The 14,524-nt window shown below is 36.1% G+C and overlaps 1 protein-coding gene across 2 annotated transcripts in view; it reads right to left on the bottom strand.

Annotated features, from left to right (window-relative positions):
* Positions 1 to 14,524, bottom strand: part of ARHGAP32 (Rho GTPase activating protein 32) — a 291,298-nt gene that overhangs the window by 154,477 nt on the left and 122,297 nt on the right. For both annotated transcript variants that reach the window (XM_061203062.1, XM_061203063.1), the window contains exon 2: positions 13,049 to 13,157. In XM_061203062.1, coding sequence (XP_061059045.1) covers positions 13,049 to 13,153 — 105 coding nt within the window. In that variant the 5' untranslated portion in view covers positions 13,154 to 13,157. The remainder of the gene's footprint in view (positions 1 to 13,048; positions 13,158 to 14,524) is intronic.

Below are 14,524 nucleotides of genomic sequence, written 5' to 3'. Positions count from 1 at the left end.
AAGACATAGTTCAAATATAAAGCAAAGACATTACGTAGAAACCCTTACTCATTTCCTTTGGGGGGCGGGTGGCAGTATTTAAATAAGGCTGGCAGAATGGCAACAGACAAATGTAGAAGGCATACTGAAACTAGATTACAGCCAGGCATATAGCTGAGTCTTCTATGATAGGCTGGTGGATACAATTTTAAAATGGGAATTCAATATTACTACAATGAGATGAATTTGGAGCTGATCATATACTCAAGAATGTGAAGTAAGTGTCAATGACACTGCAAGTTACTGTGTGACAGGAAAGAGGCAGCAGATCACAGGGCTGTTTTATTCCCAAATTTATCAAAATTTTTATAAAAGAAAAACATATATGACATATTTATCAATTTTATAGACAGGAGAAAACTTAAAAGCATATTAATACTCTGAGTGACAGAATTCAAGAGATTTTATTAAATAGGTTGCAAAGACAAACTAAAATGATTATGAAGTTCATCAAGAATAAAAATTAAAGCCTTCAATTTATATTCAAAACTCAATTACATAAGTATGGGGGAACACACTTTATTTGACAAGAATTCCTGTAACAAAATCTAAGCCCTATAGTTTACCACAAGCTAAATATAAGCCAAAAAAAAAAAAAAAAAACCCTCACTGGTAAAAAACTAATGCAGTCTGAAAACAATGTGTCATCTATAACAAGGAAAGTATTTGTTTCTCCATGATCTGAACCAGTTAAACCACATACTGTAGAGTTCATCCATTTCAGGAAAACATAACTTGATGTTGAAAACTTGCAAAAATAGGAACTGGCAATGTTTTATCCTGTCTGCTTCTATGCTCTCTAACCCAGAAAAGTATTCTCTCATTCCTACCACTAGTACAGATCTTTAAACAATCCTTCAAATGCCAATTCTCTTGATCACAAATCCAAATAAAACTCTAATGCTGAATGGCTAACTGTAAACTGATTTAGCATCAGTGTAACACACTATCCTCTGATGCAGAACCATAGTGCTGGCTGCTTCCACAGTGAGCCCCACACAATGCCTGCCCCCTCCATATTGTCTATGTGTGTGACTATCTTCTCCAAATACTATAAAGTCTATCTTAACAGGTACCAGCAGAATGCTAATGGGTATTACACATTTTTAAATAAGGAAAAAAGAGTATGGGAAGGTATTTAATACATAATCACAGAGCTGCAAGAAATGTCATTCAGCCATTCCACCGTAGAGAGGAAACTGAGACCAAGAAAGAAGCAACCTGCCATAGTGCATTAGCTGCACGAGTTAAACTGAATTTTTATCACAAAACCTACTACCTCTAATACAGGCGTATGGAAGGAAAAAAGTTCAAAGACAGTGGAATTTTTTTAAATGAGAAATTACAACAATGAGAAACAGCTCTATTCCTATCAAAATATGAAAGACTAAAAATTTTTAAGATTGAAAATATATGGCACAAAAGACCCTAACCATTATTATATGAATTAACAAAACTTCTTGATAAGTAATGTAGGGATCCTCACATTCTTTGGTTAAGTAATTCCCCATAATAGTAAAAAGAAAAGGCAAAATTCACCATAAAGATATTCATCAAAGTGAAGAATATAAAACAAGCTCAAGGTCCTACTAATTAATAAAATATCAAAAACACATTCTGTATTATAGGGTATTATGTAGTTATTACATTTGTTTATTAAGAGCTTTCATTTAATACCAATTACAACACATTGTATACATATATTTCTTCCAAGCAATAGGTTTTATGGAGTATTAGTGGTTTTAAAATTTCTTGAATATTTGTAATTTTCATCAACTAATGTTATCACATACGTTAAACATGTTATGAAGCATAAATAACAAAGAAAAACTATATAACACTGTTAAGCAAAAAAATTCTATAAGGGCCCCCAACCCCACCCCTGCCAAAATTCCCACCTCCTGGTTATTCAAACATTAACCTAGGTAATGTTGTGAAAAGATTTTGCAGATGTAATTAAAGTCTCATGTCAGTTGATCTTAAAGTATGAAAATTACCTGGGTGAGCCTAATCTAATCACATGAGCACTTCAAAACCAGAGTTTTCTCCAGCTGGTAGCAAAAGGGAAAGTCAAAGAGGATTTACTGAATGAGAAGGACTTGAGGTGCAACTGCTGGCTTTGAAGATTGAGGTAACCAAGTGAGAAGGAATTCAGACAGCCTATAGGAGGAGAAAGTCCTCACGCCACCCCACACCCTGCTGGCAGCCAGCAAGGAAACAGGGACCTCAGACCTAGGAACCAGAAGGAATCACAAGGACCTAGATTCTGTCCACAACTGAATGATGTGGGAAGCAGATTCTTCAGTCTTCAGATGAGAGCCCAGCCTAGCCAACACCTTGATTTCAACCTTATGAGACCCTGAGCAGAGAACCCAGCTCAGCTTGCCCAGACTTTCTACCGACAGAACTGTAAGATAATACATGGGTACTGTTTTCAGCCCCCAAATTTGTTGTAATTTCTTACACAGCAACAGAAAATGAATACTAACAATGTGGACATTTAAGACCCTAGAAATTCCCAAGTGACCTCAGGCTTTAAGTGCTCCTTTACTTCTCATGCAATTAAAACTCTCTCTCTTCCCAGGACTGTGATGCAAAGCCTCAGAAGCTCATGCCTTCCAGAACTCCACAGAATGCACTGACTTCGTACTTGCCCAAGACTCTGCTGAAGCATCCCTCACAGGAGTATGCTGCCCACACGAAGGCAAGCCCTGGAAGAAAGTGCAAATTCTGCAGGTGGGGTAGGTATCTGATGGGAGGTATACAGATCTGACTCAGTGCAAGAGGCATCTCTGCCTTCTCCCTTGTAACCCTGTGTTTCACTGTGCACACTAAAATCTGTTCCATTTCCCATTTGCAGCTCTCAAGACCCTCACTCTTTTCTGCTATGAGGAGGAAAACTTAATTTCTTTCCCTATCCATGGCAATGTTTTGTATTCCCCCTTCACAGGTGTCCCTACACTATGTCCACCAGCCAGTCTTTTCCAGAGATCTCTTCCCTCCAGTAAACCAGCCAACTCCTTCACCTATGACACTTCCCATAATGTAAAATGGGGAATATTCAATTTTCTCTTTGCTGCAGCACCTTAATAACAAGGTAGAAAGCTTATATTAAATGGAGAAAAAAAGGAAACATAAAATTGTATATGGTTCACAACTGTCAAATCATATTCCCAGACATGATGAGAAAGCGAAATATATCAACAAAGCAATATTCTTTGAAACTAACAATTTGGGGAAATTTGTATAAGAAAATCATGGTTATATGGATGCTAAATTAAAAACTCCTTGATTATAAGAAATCATGAAGGAGCTGCAATGAACATTGTGGTACATGACCCTTTTTGAATTATGGTTTTCTCAGGGTATATGCCCAGTAGTGGGATTGCTGGGTCGTATGGTAGTTCTATTTTTAGTTTTTTAAGGAACCTCCATACTGTTCTCCATAGTGGCTGTATCAATTTACATTCCCACCAACAGTGCAAGAGGGTTCCCTTCTCTCCACACCCTCTCCAGCATTTATTGTTTCTAGATTTTTTGATGATGGCCATTCTGACCGGTGTGAGATGATATCTCATTGTAGTTTTGATTTGCATTTCTCTAATGATTAATCATGTTGAGCATTCTTTCATGTGCTTGTTGGCAATCTGTATATCTTCTTTGGAGAAATGTCTATTTAGGTATTCTGCTCATTTTTGGATTGGGTTGTTTGTTTTTTTGATATTGAGCTGCATGAGCTGCTTGTAAATTTTGGAGATTAATCCTTTGTCAGTTGCTTCATTTGCAAATATTTTATCCCATTCTGAGGGTTGTCTTTTCGTCTTATTTATGGTTTCCTTTGCTATGCAAAAGCTTTTAAGCTTCATTAGGTCCCATTTGTTTATTTTTGCTTTTATTTTCATTTCTCTAGGAGGTGGGTCAAAAAGGATCTTGCTGTGGTTTATGTCACAGAGTGTTCTGCCTATGTTTTCCTCTAACTACTGGGCGTATACCCTGAGAAAACCGTAATTCGAAAAGACTCATGTACCACAGTGTTCATTGCAGCACTATTTACAATAGCCAGGACATGGAAGCAACCTAAGTGTCCATCAACATATGAATGGATAAAGAAGATGTGGCACATATATACAATGGAATATTACTCAGCCATAAAAAGAAACGAAACTGAGTTATTTGTAGTGAGGTTGATGGACCTAGAGTCTGTCATACAGAGTAAAGTAAGTCAGAAAGAGAAAAACAAATACCGTATGCTAACACATATATATGGAATCTTAAAAAAAAAAAAAAAAATGGTCATGAAAAACCTAGGGGCAAGACGGGAATAAAGACACAGACCTACTAGAGAATGGACTTGAGGATACAGTGAGAGGGAAGGGTAAGCTGGGACAAAGTGAGAGAGTGGCATGGACATATATACACTACCAAATGTAAAATAGATAGCTAGTGGGAAGCAGCTGCATAGCACAGGGAGATCAGCTCAGTGCTTTGTGACCACCTAGAGGGGTGGGATAGGGAGGGTAGGAGGGAGGGAGATGCAAGAGGGAAGAGATATGGGGATATATGTATATGTATAACTGATTCACTTTGTTATAAAGCAGAAACTAACCATTGTAAAGCAATTATACGCCGCAATTATATGCCAATAAAGATGTTAAAAAAAAAAAAAAGAAATCATGATGGAAACATACCAAAATAATCTCACCACTATGGGAAATCGGATTACTGGTCTTTTTTTTTAAAAACCACTCTTCTGCATTTTCTATGTAAGCATGCTAAACATTATCAGCATCTATGAATCATAATTAAAATCCAGTCATCAGTCAAAAATACTGTTAAACATCAAACAGTAATAAAAGAGCTAAAGATATTCATTTAAGGAACATTTGCAATGTCTTTCTTTTCTTTTATTCAAATTGCAAATGTTTTCCTAGCTTGATGGGTAAAAGAAACCAGTCTCAGCACCACATATGATGGACACCTATCAATCCAAGGAACAACAAACAAAATACACACCTCCTCTAAAATTACCTCCTCCTCAAACTTATTCCGAAAGAAATAATCCAGCTGCTCTATCAATCCTCATTCCTCTTTAGAAAGCAGGCATTAGACAAGAAATACAAGTGCTGGCAAGGACGTGGAGAAAAGGGTACCCTCGTGCACTGTTGGTGGGAATGTAAACTGGTGCAGTCACTGTGGAAAACAGTAGGACGGGTCCTCAAAAAACTAAAAATAGAACTACCATATGATCCAGCAATCCCACTTCTGGGTATTTATTTGAAGAAAACAAAAAGACTAACTCAAAAGATATATGTACCCCTATGTTCACTGCAGCACTATATAAAAGCAATCTAAGTGTTCATCAATAGATGAATGGATAAAGAACACAGACTCACAGATAGAACAAACTGGTAGTCACCAGAGGAGAGGAGGGTAGTGGGTTGAGTGAAATAATGAAGCGGATTAAGAGGTACAAACTTCCAGCTATAAAACAAATAAGTCACGAGGATGTATGTATAGCATGGTTGACTATAGTTCATGACTTTGTATGGTGACAGATGGTAACTAGATTTATCCTGGTGTTCATTTTATAATGTATAAAGATACCAAATCACTGTGTTGTATACCTGAAACTAACATAATATTGTAAGTCAATTATACTTCAATTTAAAAAAAAAGAAAGTATGCAATAGAGAGGGAAAAAGTCCAAATACAAAGAGTATTTTTTAAAAGTCTAAGAAAAGTGTACCAATGGTCTCACTTTTGTTTTAAAAAAAGAAAGACAAGAGAGAAGGGGAAAAAAAGAAGAGAAGAAAGAGGAAAAGAAAAAAGAATTCATATTAATATCTGAGAAATGATATAAAAATGTAGGAAAATTCAGGGCATTTTTCAAGGAGAAACAAATGGTTCAATTTGTCCAGAGAATGACAATTTCATTCATTCAAAAAATATTTACTGAGAATTCACTATGCCGGGCACGGGTGCTAAAACAGTAAACAATAGTGATGAAGTCCTCATACTCAAGGAGCTTACACTCTAATGGAAAAGAAAGACAATAATCATACAAATATTCAGGATTTGCAAGCACTACGGAGAAAGTTAAAACAGAGTAAGAAAGAAAGAGCAGAGGACAGGGTTATTACTTCACCTAAGGTGGCAAGTAAAGGCAGCACTGAAGTGTAACATCTGAAGAGAGGTCTGAAGGCAGAGCGAGAGCAATCTTTGCAGACTGTGTAGGAAGAGCACTTTCCAGGAGCAGAGAACACAAATATAAGGCCCCAAAGTAGGGGAACGTTTGGCTTATTTGAGAAAAAGTAAGGAGGCCACTGTGACTGGAGCAAAAATGATCAAGCTTTTGCTTTTAAGAAAAATGAAATGAAACCATTTATAACAAATGCAAGGTTTTGAACCTGGGGGACTGGAATAAAGTTAGCGTTACTAACATAAACTGTAATGTTAAAAAGAAACAACTCATTTCAGGGAGAGGAAAGACGGGATTTAGTGAAAATGTGTAGCCCATGGTTTCTGCAGGACCTTCACGTAGGGAATGAACTCTTACAGGGCTAGAGCTATGGACATGGCAGTCATCTGTACAGAGATGACAGTGAAATCTACAGGAACAGTAAAGAACCAGCAAGAAACAAACATAAAGAGACAAAGCACAGACCCCTGTGAATGCCTACATTTAGCAGGTAGGAAGAAGACAGGAAAAGACCAAACCTTCAGGAGTGAGTGGGTGTGACTGTGATTTGCGAGTGTGAATTTCTGTGTGTGTGTGTGTGTGTGTGTGTGTGAGAGAGAGAGAGAGAAAGAGAGAGGGAGAGAGAGAGAGAGAGCGCACGCTCCAGCACCCACTTGTTGCTGGAGAGGGAGAGAAGGCAGAGGAGGGGGACAGCATGTGCCTGAGCACACACAGTGCTGACAACACTGAGCATTAACTTTCTGTCTTCCTTTTTAAATTTTTTGGTATTTTGGAAGTTCAAAATTTGTAACTGGTTTTAATTTTCCTGACTCTGGTTGTTAGCATATGTGTGAGCATTTTCAGCCAGGACCATTGACTTTATTTTATCAATAATAACTTCATTTGCTACAACATGACCTGCTGAAGCACTGAGCCTTGAACACATTTATTTTAATGGTAGAAAAGGCAACTGAAACTGTTCCTAACAAAAAAAGTCAAGAATTAACAGGCTCCATTTTGAGAATTTTGCAATGATCAATACTAAAAATAAAGTGAATGGAAAAACACTAAGAAGTATGACAATTAAGGTGATTTTAGTTAAAATATTCAAAACTGGTGAAAGATTCTCTCTCTCTCTTTTCAGGTTTTTAATCTTATTTTTTTAAGATCCTAATATTTATTTCCTAAATGATTTCATTGTTAAATAACTGCAAATAAATATTTCAATTTAGTAATTTAGAAAAATTCTATAGCCTTTTATTAGATTTCTTAAAAAACTTAGTTTTAGCTACACATTTATGAAGAGTAATAAATAAATCATAAGCCATAAATCACAAAAGGATAGAGCCCTATTTTAGGGTTTACTGTTGTTGCTGTTTTGACTTAAAAATGACTATGTAGTACAGACCAATTACCAGTAAGGAGATTAAATGAGTAATTAAAAAGCTCCCAATCAACAGAAGTCCAGAACCAGGTGGTTTAACCAGTGAATTCTACCAAAGACTGGAAGAAGAATTAATACCAATTCTTGTCAAAGTCTTCCAAAAAATAAAAGAGGAAACTCTTCCAAACTCATTTTAAAAGTCCAGAATTACACTGATACCAAAGCCAGGCAAGGATGCAACAAGAAAAGAAAATTACAGGCCAATATCCCTGGTAAACATTGATACAAAAATCTTCAAAAAAATATTAGCAAACCAAATTCAACAAAACATCAAAAGGATCATACACCCATGATCAAGTGGGATTTCATCCAGGGATACAAATGACAAAATTGAACATCCATTTATGATAAAAACTCTCAACAAACCAGGTATAGAGGGACTGTACCTCAACATAATAAAGGCTATATCTGATACAGCCACAGATAACATCATACTCAACAATGAAAAGGTGGAAGCTTTTCCCCTAAGACCAGGAGCAAGACAAGGATGCCCACTCTTGCCACATCTATTTAACACAGTATTGGAAGTCCTAGCCAGAGCAGTTAGGCAAGAAAAAGAAATAAAAGGTATCCAAATTGGAAAGTGATAGTGTTACTATCACTATTTACAGATGACATGATATTATATAAAGAAAACCCTAAGAACTCCACCAAAAAAATAACTGTTAGAACTAATAAATTTGGTAAAGCTTCAGAATACAAAATCATTATACAAAAATTAGTTCCATTTCTGTAAACAAATAGTGAACTATCAGAAAGAGAAATTAAGAAAACAATCTCATTTACAATTGAGATTCAACAAATTGAATAAAAAGAATAAAATACCCAGAAATTGACTTAACGAAGAAAGTGAAAGACCTGAACATTGAAAACTATAAGACACTGATGAAAGAAAGTAAAAAAGATACAAACAAATGGAAAGATGTTCCATACCCATGGATCGGAAGAATTAATACTGTTAAAATGCTCATTTTACCCAAAGCAATCTGCAGATTCAATGTAATCCCTACCAACATTCCAATGGCATTTTTCACAGAAATGAAACAATTCTAAAATTTATATGGAACCATAAAAGACATGGAATAGTCAAAGTAACCTTGAGAAAGAAGGACAAAACTGGAAGCATAATGCTTCCTGATTTCAAACTATATTACAAAGCTATAGTAGTCCAAACAGTATGATACTGGCATAAAAACAGACACATAGATGAATGGAAACAAACAGACAGTCCAGAAATCAGTCCACTTCTATACTGTCAATAAATTTATGACAAAGAAGCCAAGAATATACAATGGGAAAAGGACAGTCTCTTCATAAATGGTGTTGGGAAAACTGGACAGCCACATGCAAAAGAACAAAACTGAACCACTATCTTACGCCACACACAAAAACTAACTCAAAAAGGATTAAAGACTTGAACATAATACGTGAAGCCATTAAACTCCTAGGAAAAAACATAGGTAGTTAAGCTCCTTGACGTCAGTCCTGGAGATGACTTTTTGCATTTGACAACAAAAGCAAAAGCAACAAAAGCAAAAAATAGACAGGTGAGACTACATCAAACTGAAAAGTTCTACACAGCAAAGGAAACCATCAACCAAATGAAAAGGTAACCTTTCATGGGAAGAAAGGGAAAGAAAATGGGAGAAAATTTTTCCAAGTCATATATCTAGTAAGGGATTAATGTTCAAAATATAAAAGAACTCACACAACTCAATAGCAAAAAAAAAAAAAAAAAAAAATCCAATTAAAAAAATGAGCAGAGGCTCTGAATAGACATCTTTCCAGAGAAGACATACAAATGGCTAACATGTACATGAAAGGGTGCTCAACATCACTAATCATCAGGGAAATGCAAAACAAAACCACAATGGGTTATCACTTCATACCTGTTAGAATAGCTATTATCAAAAAGATAAAAAATAAGTAACAGCAAGGATGTGGAGAAAAGAGAAACAGTACCCTTGTGCACTGGTAGTGTAAATATAAATGGTGCAGCCACTTCAGAAAACATTATGGAGGTTCCTCAAAAAAATGAAAACCAGAACTACCATATGATCCAGCAATTCCACTTCTGGGTATTTATCTGAAGAAAATGAACACACTAATTCAAAAAGATATCTGCACCCCTTTGTTAATTGCAGCATTATGTACAGTGGCCAAAAAATGAAAGCAACCTAAGTATTCATTGATTGATGAATGAATAAAGAAAATGTGGTATATATACACAAAAGAATATTATTCAGCCATAAAAAAGAAAGAAATCTTGCCATTTGTTAAAATATAAATGGACCTGAGGGCATTATGTTAAGTGAAATAAGTGAAAAACAGAAAGACTAATACCATATGATCTCACTTATATGTGGAAGCTTTAAAAATATATAATTAATTAGTTAATTAATTAAATTGAACTCAAAGATACAGAGAACAGACTGGTGGTTGCCAAAGGTGGGTGAGCGAAATGGGTTCAGGTGGTCAAAAAGTACAAACTTCCAGCTATAAAATAAGTAAGTCCTGGGACATAAAGTACAGCATGGTTACTATAGTAAATATACAATATTTACAGAGTTGTATATTTGTAAGTTGCTAAGTGAGTAAATCTTAGCAGTTCTCATGACAAGAAAAAAAATCTGCAGCTATGTGTGGTAATGGATGTTACCTAGACTTATTGTGGTGAACATTTCACAATATACATATATACCAAAACATCATATCGTACATCTGAAACTAATATAATGTTACATATCAATTATATCTCAATTTAAAAATGACTGTTTACAAACTTTTTAAAATTCTTAACAATTCAGAAATTTCTGACATTCTTTTAGATATGTATTAAAAAACTAATATTCTGGCCACACCACACAAATCAATAAAAGTTCAACACTTAAGCCCTTTTATTTTGAAAACTATTAAAAAATTAAATAAATGGAATTGTTTTGGAAAAACATTTTATAAGGGTTTCTCTTAAAAAACTTCATTCTCAACATAATATTTCACACATATTATTACTGAAAGAGAAAAAGGTCCCAAACTTTCTTTACTCTTACTTCCTCATTAAAATCAGTATAACTTTCTAGAGAAAGTGTAGTAAAACAGCAGCTCTAATCTCATTTACATCCTCTTCATCATTCACTGTACACTTTTTGCAACCTTGCAATGTACTATTTATTGAGTGTAATGATTTTTTCAAAAAATAGAATCATAGCACTTGCCTTCAAGAAGTTTACACATAGGGCTTCCCTGGTGGCTCAGTGGCTAAGAATCTGCCTGCCAATGCAGGGGACACGGGTTTGAGCCCTGGTCCAGGAAGATCCCACATGCCGTGGAGCAACTAAGCCTGTGCGCCACAACTACTGAGCCTGCACTCTAGAGCCCACGAGCCACAACTACTGAGCCCACGTGCCACAACTACTGAAGCCCACGCGCCTAGAGCCCGTGCTCTACAACAAGAGAAGCCACTGCAATGAGAAGCCCACGCACCACAACGAAGAGTAGCCCCCGCTCGCCGCAACTAGAGAAAAGCCTGCGTGCAGCAACAAAGACCCAACACAGCCAAAAATAAAATAAATAAAATAAAATTAATTTATTTTAAAAAAAAGTTTACAAATAAAGAAATTAGAGTACCAATATAATAATAAAAGATGCTAAGAACATATGATACAAATGGTAATTTCCATAGACAAATCAATGTGAACTCCAGAAAACAGAATTCAGTAACTTTCTATGTTACGCATCATATGACATTTTAATACAGAGTGAACAAACCACCACATAACAGATACCACCTTTCTTCCCATTGATAAATTCAATGTAGACTTATTGCAGGTTATCAAAATACATAGGAAAACTGTGAAAGATTTCTAAATAAGCAAAAGAATTTACTGAATATCCTTTCAGTGGCATGCTGGCACCTCCAGGGATTACTTGATTCAATAGGGGTGTGGGGCATGTTTGTCTTTGATGAGACTATTTCACATCTCCTCAGCGCAGAAATTTGCAATGTAATGTTATGCTAAAAGGAAAATATCAAGAAAAGAAACTAACAGAATTCCATAAACACCTTCTAAGCAATGAATATGCTCAATTAAAATCATATACTCATAAATTGATATATTTGGCAGTACCTGAGGGAAAAGGCATTTTCAAAAATGAAATATGTAAAATCTCATTGCAAACCTGCATTGACAAATGAACATTTGCATTCAATTTTGATAAGAATCACTAACTTTTAACTCCAATTAAGTAAAATGTTATTCTCTGCAAAACAAATTTCATTGTTCTTATTAACAGATCTGAATTACAAAAAGTTATAAAAGTTATAATAGATTAAATGACTATCTCAAACTTATGTGGAAAAACTACACTGCATAGGATTTTCCCACCTAACTCCCAACAAACAAGAATTGCTTTTCCAGTATCTCAGTGAACGTAAATTCCATTCTTCAGGCTGATCAGCCAAAGAACTTGAACTCATCCTTGACATCTCTTTATCTTACTCTCTCTGTCCCATTCATGAGTAAAAACGCTTGGCTTTACCTGTAAAACTACATCCAGAATCGAACCATTTTCCCCATCTACCATCCTGGTTCAAGCCACCATCACTGTCCGTCTAACATAATAACCTTCTAACTGGTCTCCTTATTTCCTCTTTTTGCCTCCCTCTTTAGCCTATTCACAGCGACCAGAGACTTCCTTTAAAATTTTAAGCCAGATCATGTCACTTCTTGGCTAAAAATCCTCCAATGGTTTCCCAGCTCACTCAGCATAAAAAACCAAAGTCCTTATAATGGAGTACAACAAACCACTTCTCTGACCTCATCTCCTCTACTTTTCCCAGCTCAGTTTCAGCCACATGTCCTACTTGTGTTTTTTCCAACTTGCTTTTTATTTCTATGCTACAGCCTTTAACTTGTTCTTCCACTGCCTAAAATGATCGGTTCCCAGATAAACACACTCCCTCACATCCCTCTGGTGTCTGCTCAAATCTCAACTTCTCCCAGAGGCCATCTGTGCCCATCCTATATAACTAGCAACTATTCTTTCACACTCTCTCCTCCCACTCTGTAACCCCACCACTCCGCATTAATTTTCTACAATGGCACATACCACCACATGACATATTATATATTTAATTATTTGCTTCTCCTCCTACCTCATTAAAATATAAGCTACAAAGGCAGGAAATGTGTGTGTTTTATTCACAGCTCTGCCCAGAGAGTCTAAAACAGTGCCTTGAATAGATAATTCGCTCAACAGATATTTCCTGAACAAATGAGCAAAGCAACAAACGACAAAAAAATTTTTTATGTGAGTAATGCTTCCTCAGTTCCTTTTCTTTATGTAAGTAAAATATACATACATACATATGCATAAAACTGATTTACCATTGCACTAAGTGTTTCTTCCCAATCAGGCCGCTCTCGAGGGTGAACGTTTCTGTGTAGTTCTGGAACAAAATCATCCTCTTCAGAATGTACTGAGGACTTCATCTTCCTAGAGATCAAAACATGAAAGACTGTGATAAGAGCTCCTGTTTCTAGGAAAGCTTTCCAATGATCACAATTCAAAGAACAGATAATCATACCATATTTGAAGTTCAGTTAAAAGAGCTTTAGTGGCTAGTATTGGCTCTCCATTTCTGCTCTGCTTTCAGAGCTCTTTCCTGATGTACCAACACCTGCTTTTATTCCAGGAGATAAAACTAAGGTTTATAACTAGTTATCCTTTATTGTCTATGGTAATTATTATATAAGTACTGATTTTATCTGTTCAACACAGTTGGAACCTTGAAAAGATCTGCAACAGCCATCAATATTTATAGAACTCTGCTAAGCATTAGTGAACATGCAAAATGAGAAAAGAGATATGGCACTTCTGGTTCCAATTTATGGAACATAGTGTACTGAACTAGCATTCTCAAGGAGAACAACTATGAATGCTGAAAAAAACATATAAAACTACTTGCCTGAAGGCACAGGAAAGCAAGCTTTACAGGTAGGATTTCTGGGGCTACATCCTTGGAGAGCAGGGGAGCCCACGAAGCAAATTCCACATTTAATCATTCTTTGGTATAAGAGATTTTCTAGACCAATGATGGGAAATAGAGCCCAAGCACACTGCTGTACCTTAACTGGGCTGAGGAGGCAGAGCCTGGAGACTGGGGTTGCCAAAGCAGAGGAGGCTCCAGAGTGAAAAATGCCTCCCAAAAGACCTATATAGAAGGAGCCTAAAAATCCACATGAAAATTCCCCTCAAATTGTTAACTGATTCCTAAGCTTACATAAGTATACAGGATAAGATGCAAAGAAACCTATCAAAAAACAGCAGATGGGCAACAAAAAGCCAAGCAGATATTTCAACAGCCCAGCCATGCTGAGGAGATGGAGATTGGCAGGCAAGCACTGCCAAGATAGAGGAGTACTGAAAAGAAAAATGCTGGGCTCTCAACTGAGACTCCAGAAAAGTCATGCCTTGGGAGTAAGGTCAAAATAGCAATAAACAAGCTCTAACAGAGCTTAAAATCAAGGCTTGACATGATCAGAACTGCCAGAAGAAAAATTAACTGTCCTCAGAGGAAAATAACATCCTATAGACCCTCTGCAAATTTCTCATCCACCTTGTGTGGCATCCAATAAACATGACAAGGACTACCCCCAAAATTAATAATAATAATAATAATAATAATAATAAACAGGAACAAATGAATAAACACTGGGAATAAATTGTCAAAACAGAAAAAGACTCACATTTCATTCAGATTTTAGAATTATCAGAAAAGGACTTTAAAATTGCTATTATGCATTTCTGGCTTCTGTTTACAATGCAGAAAGCTGTAAAGAGCATCGCTCCCAGCCTAACAA

The sequence above is a fragment of the Eubalaena glacialis genome, chromosome 10, assembly GCF_028564815.1.
Source record: "Eubalaena glacialis isolate mEubGla1 chromosome 10, mEubGla1.1.hap2.+ XY, whole genome shotgun sequence".
NCBI classification, from domain to species: Eukaryota; Metazoa; Chordata; class Mammalia; order Artiodactyla; family Balaenidae; genus Eubalaena; species Eubalaena glacialis.
The sequence above is the reverse complement of the archived record's forward strand: the minus strand, read 5'-3'. Positions and strand labels throughout refer to the sequence as shown.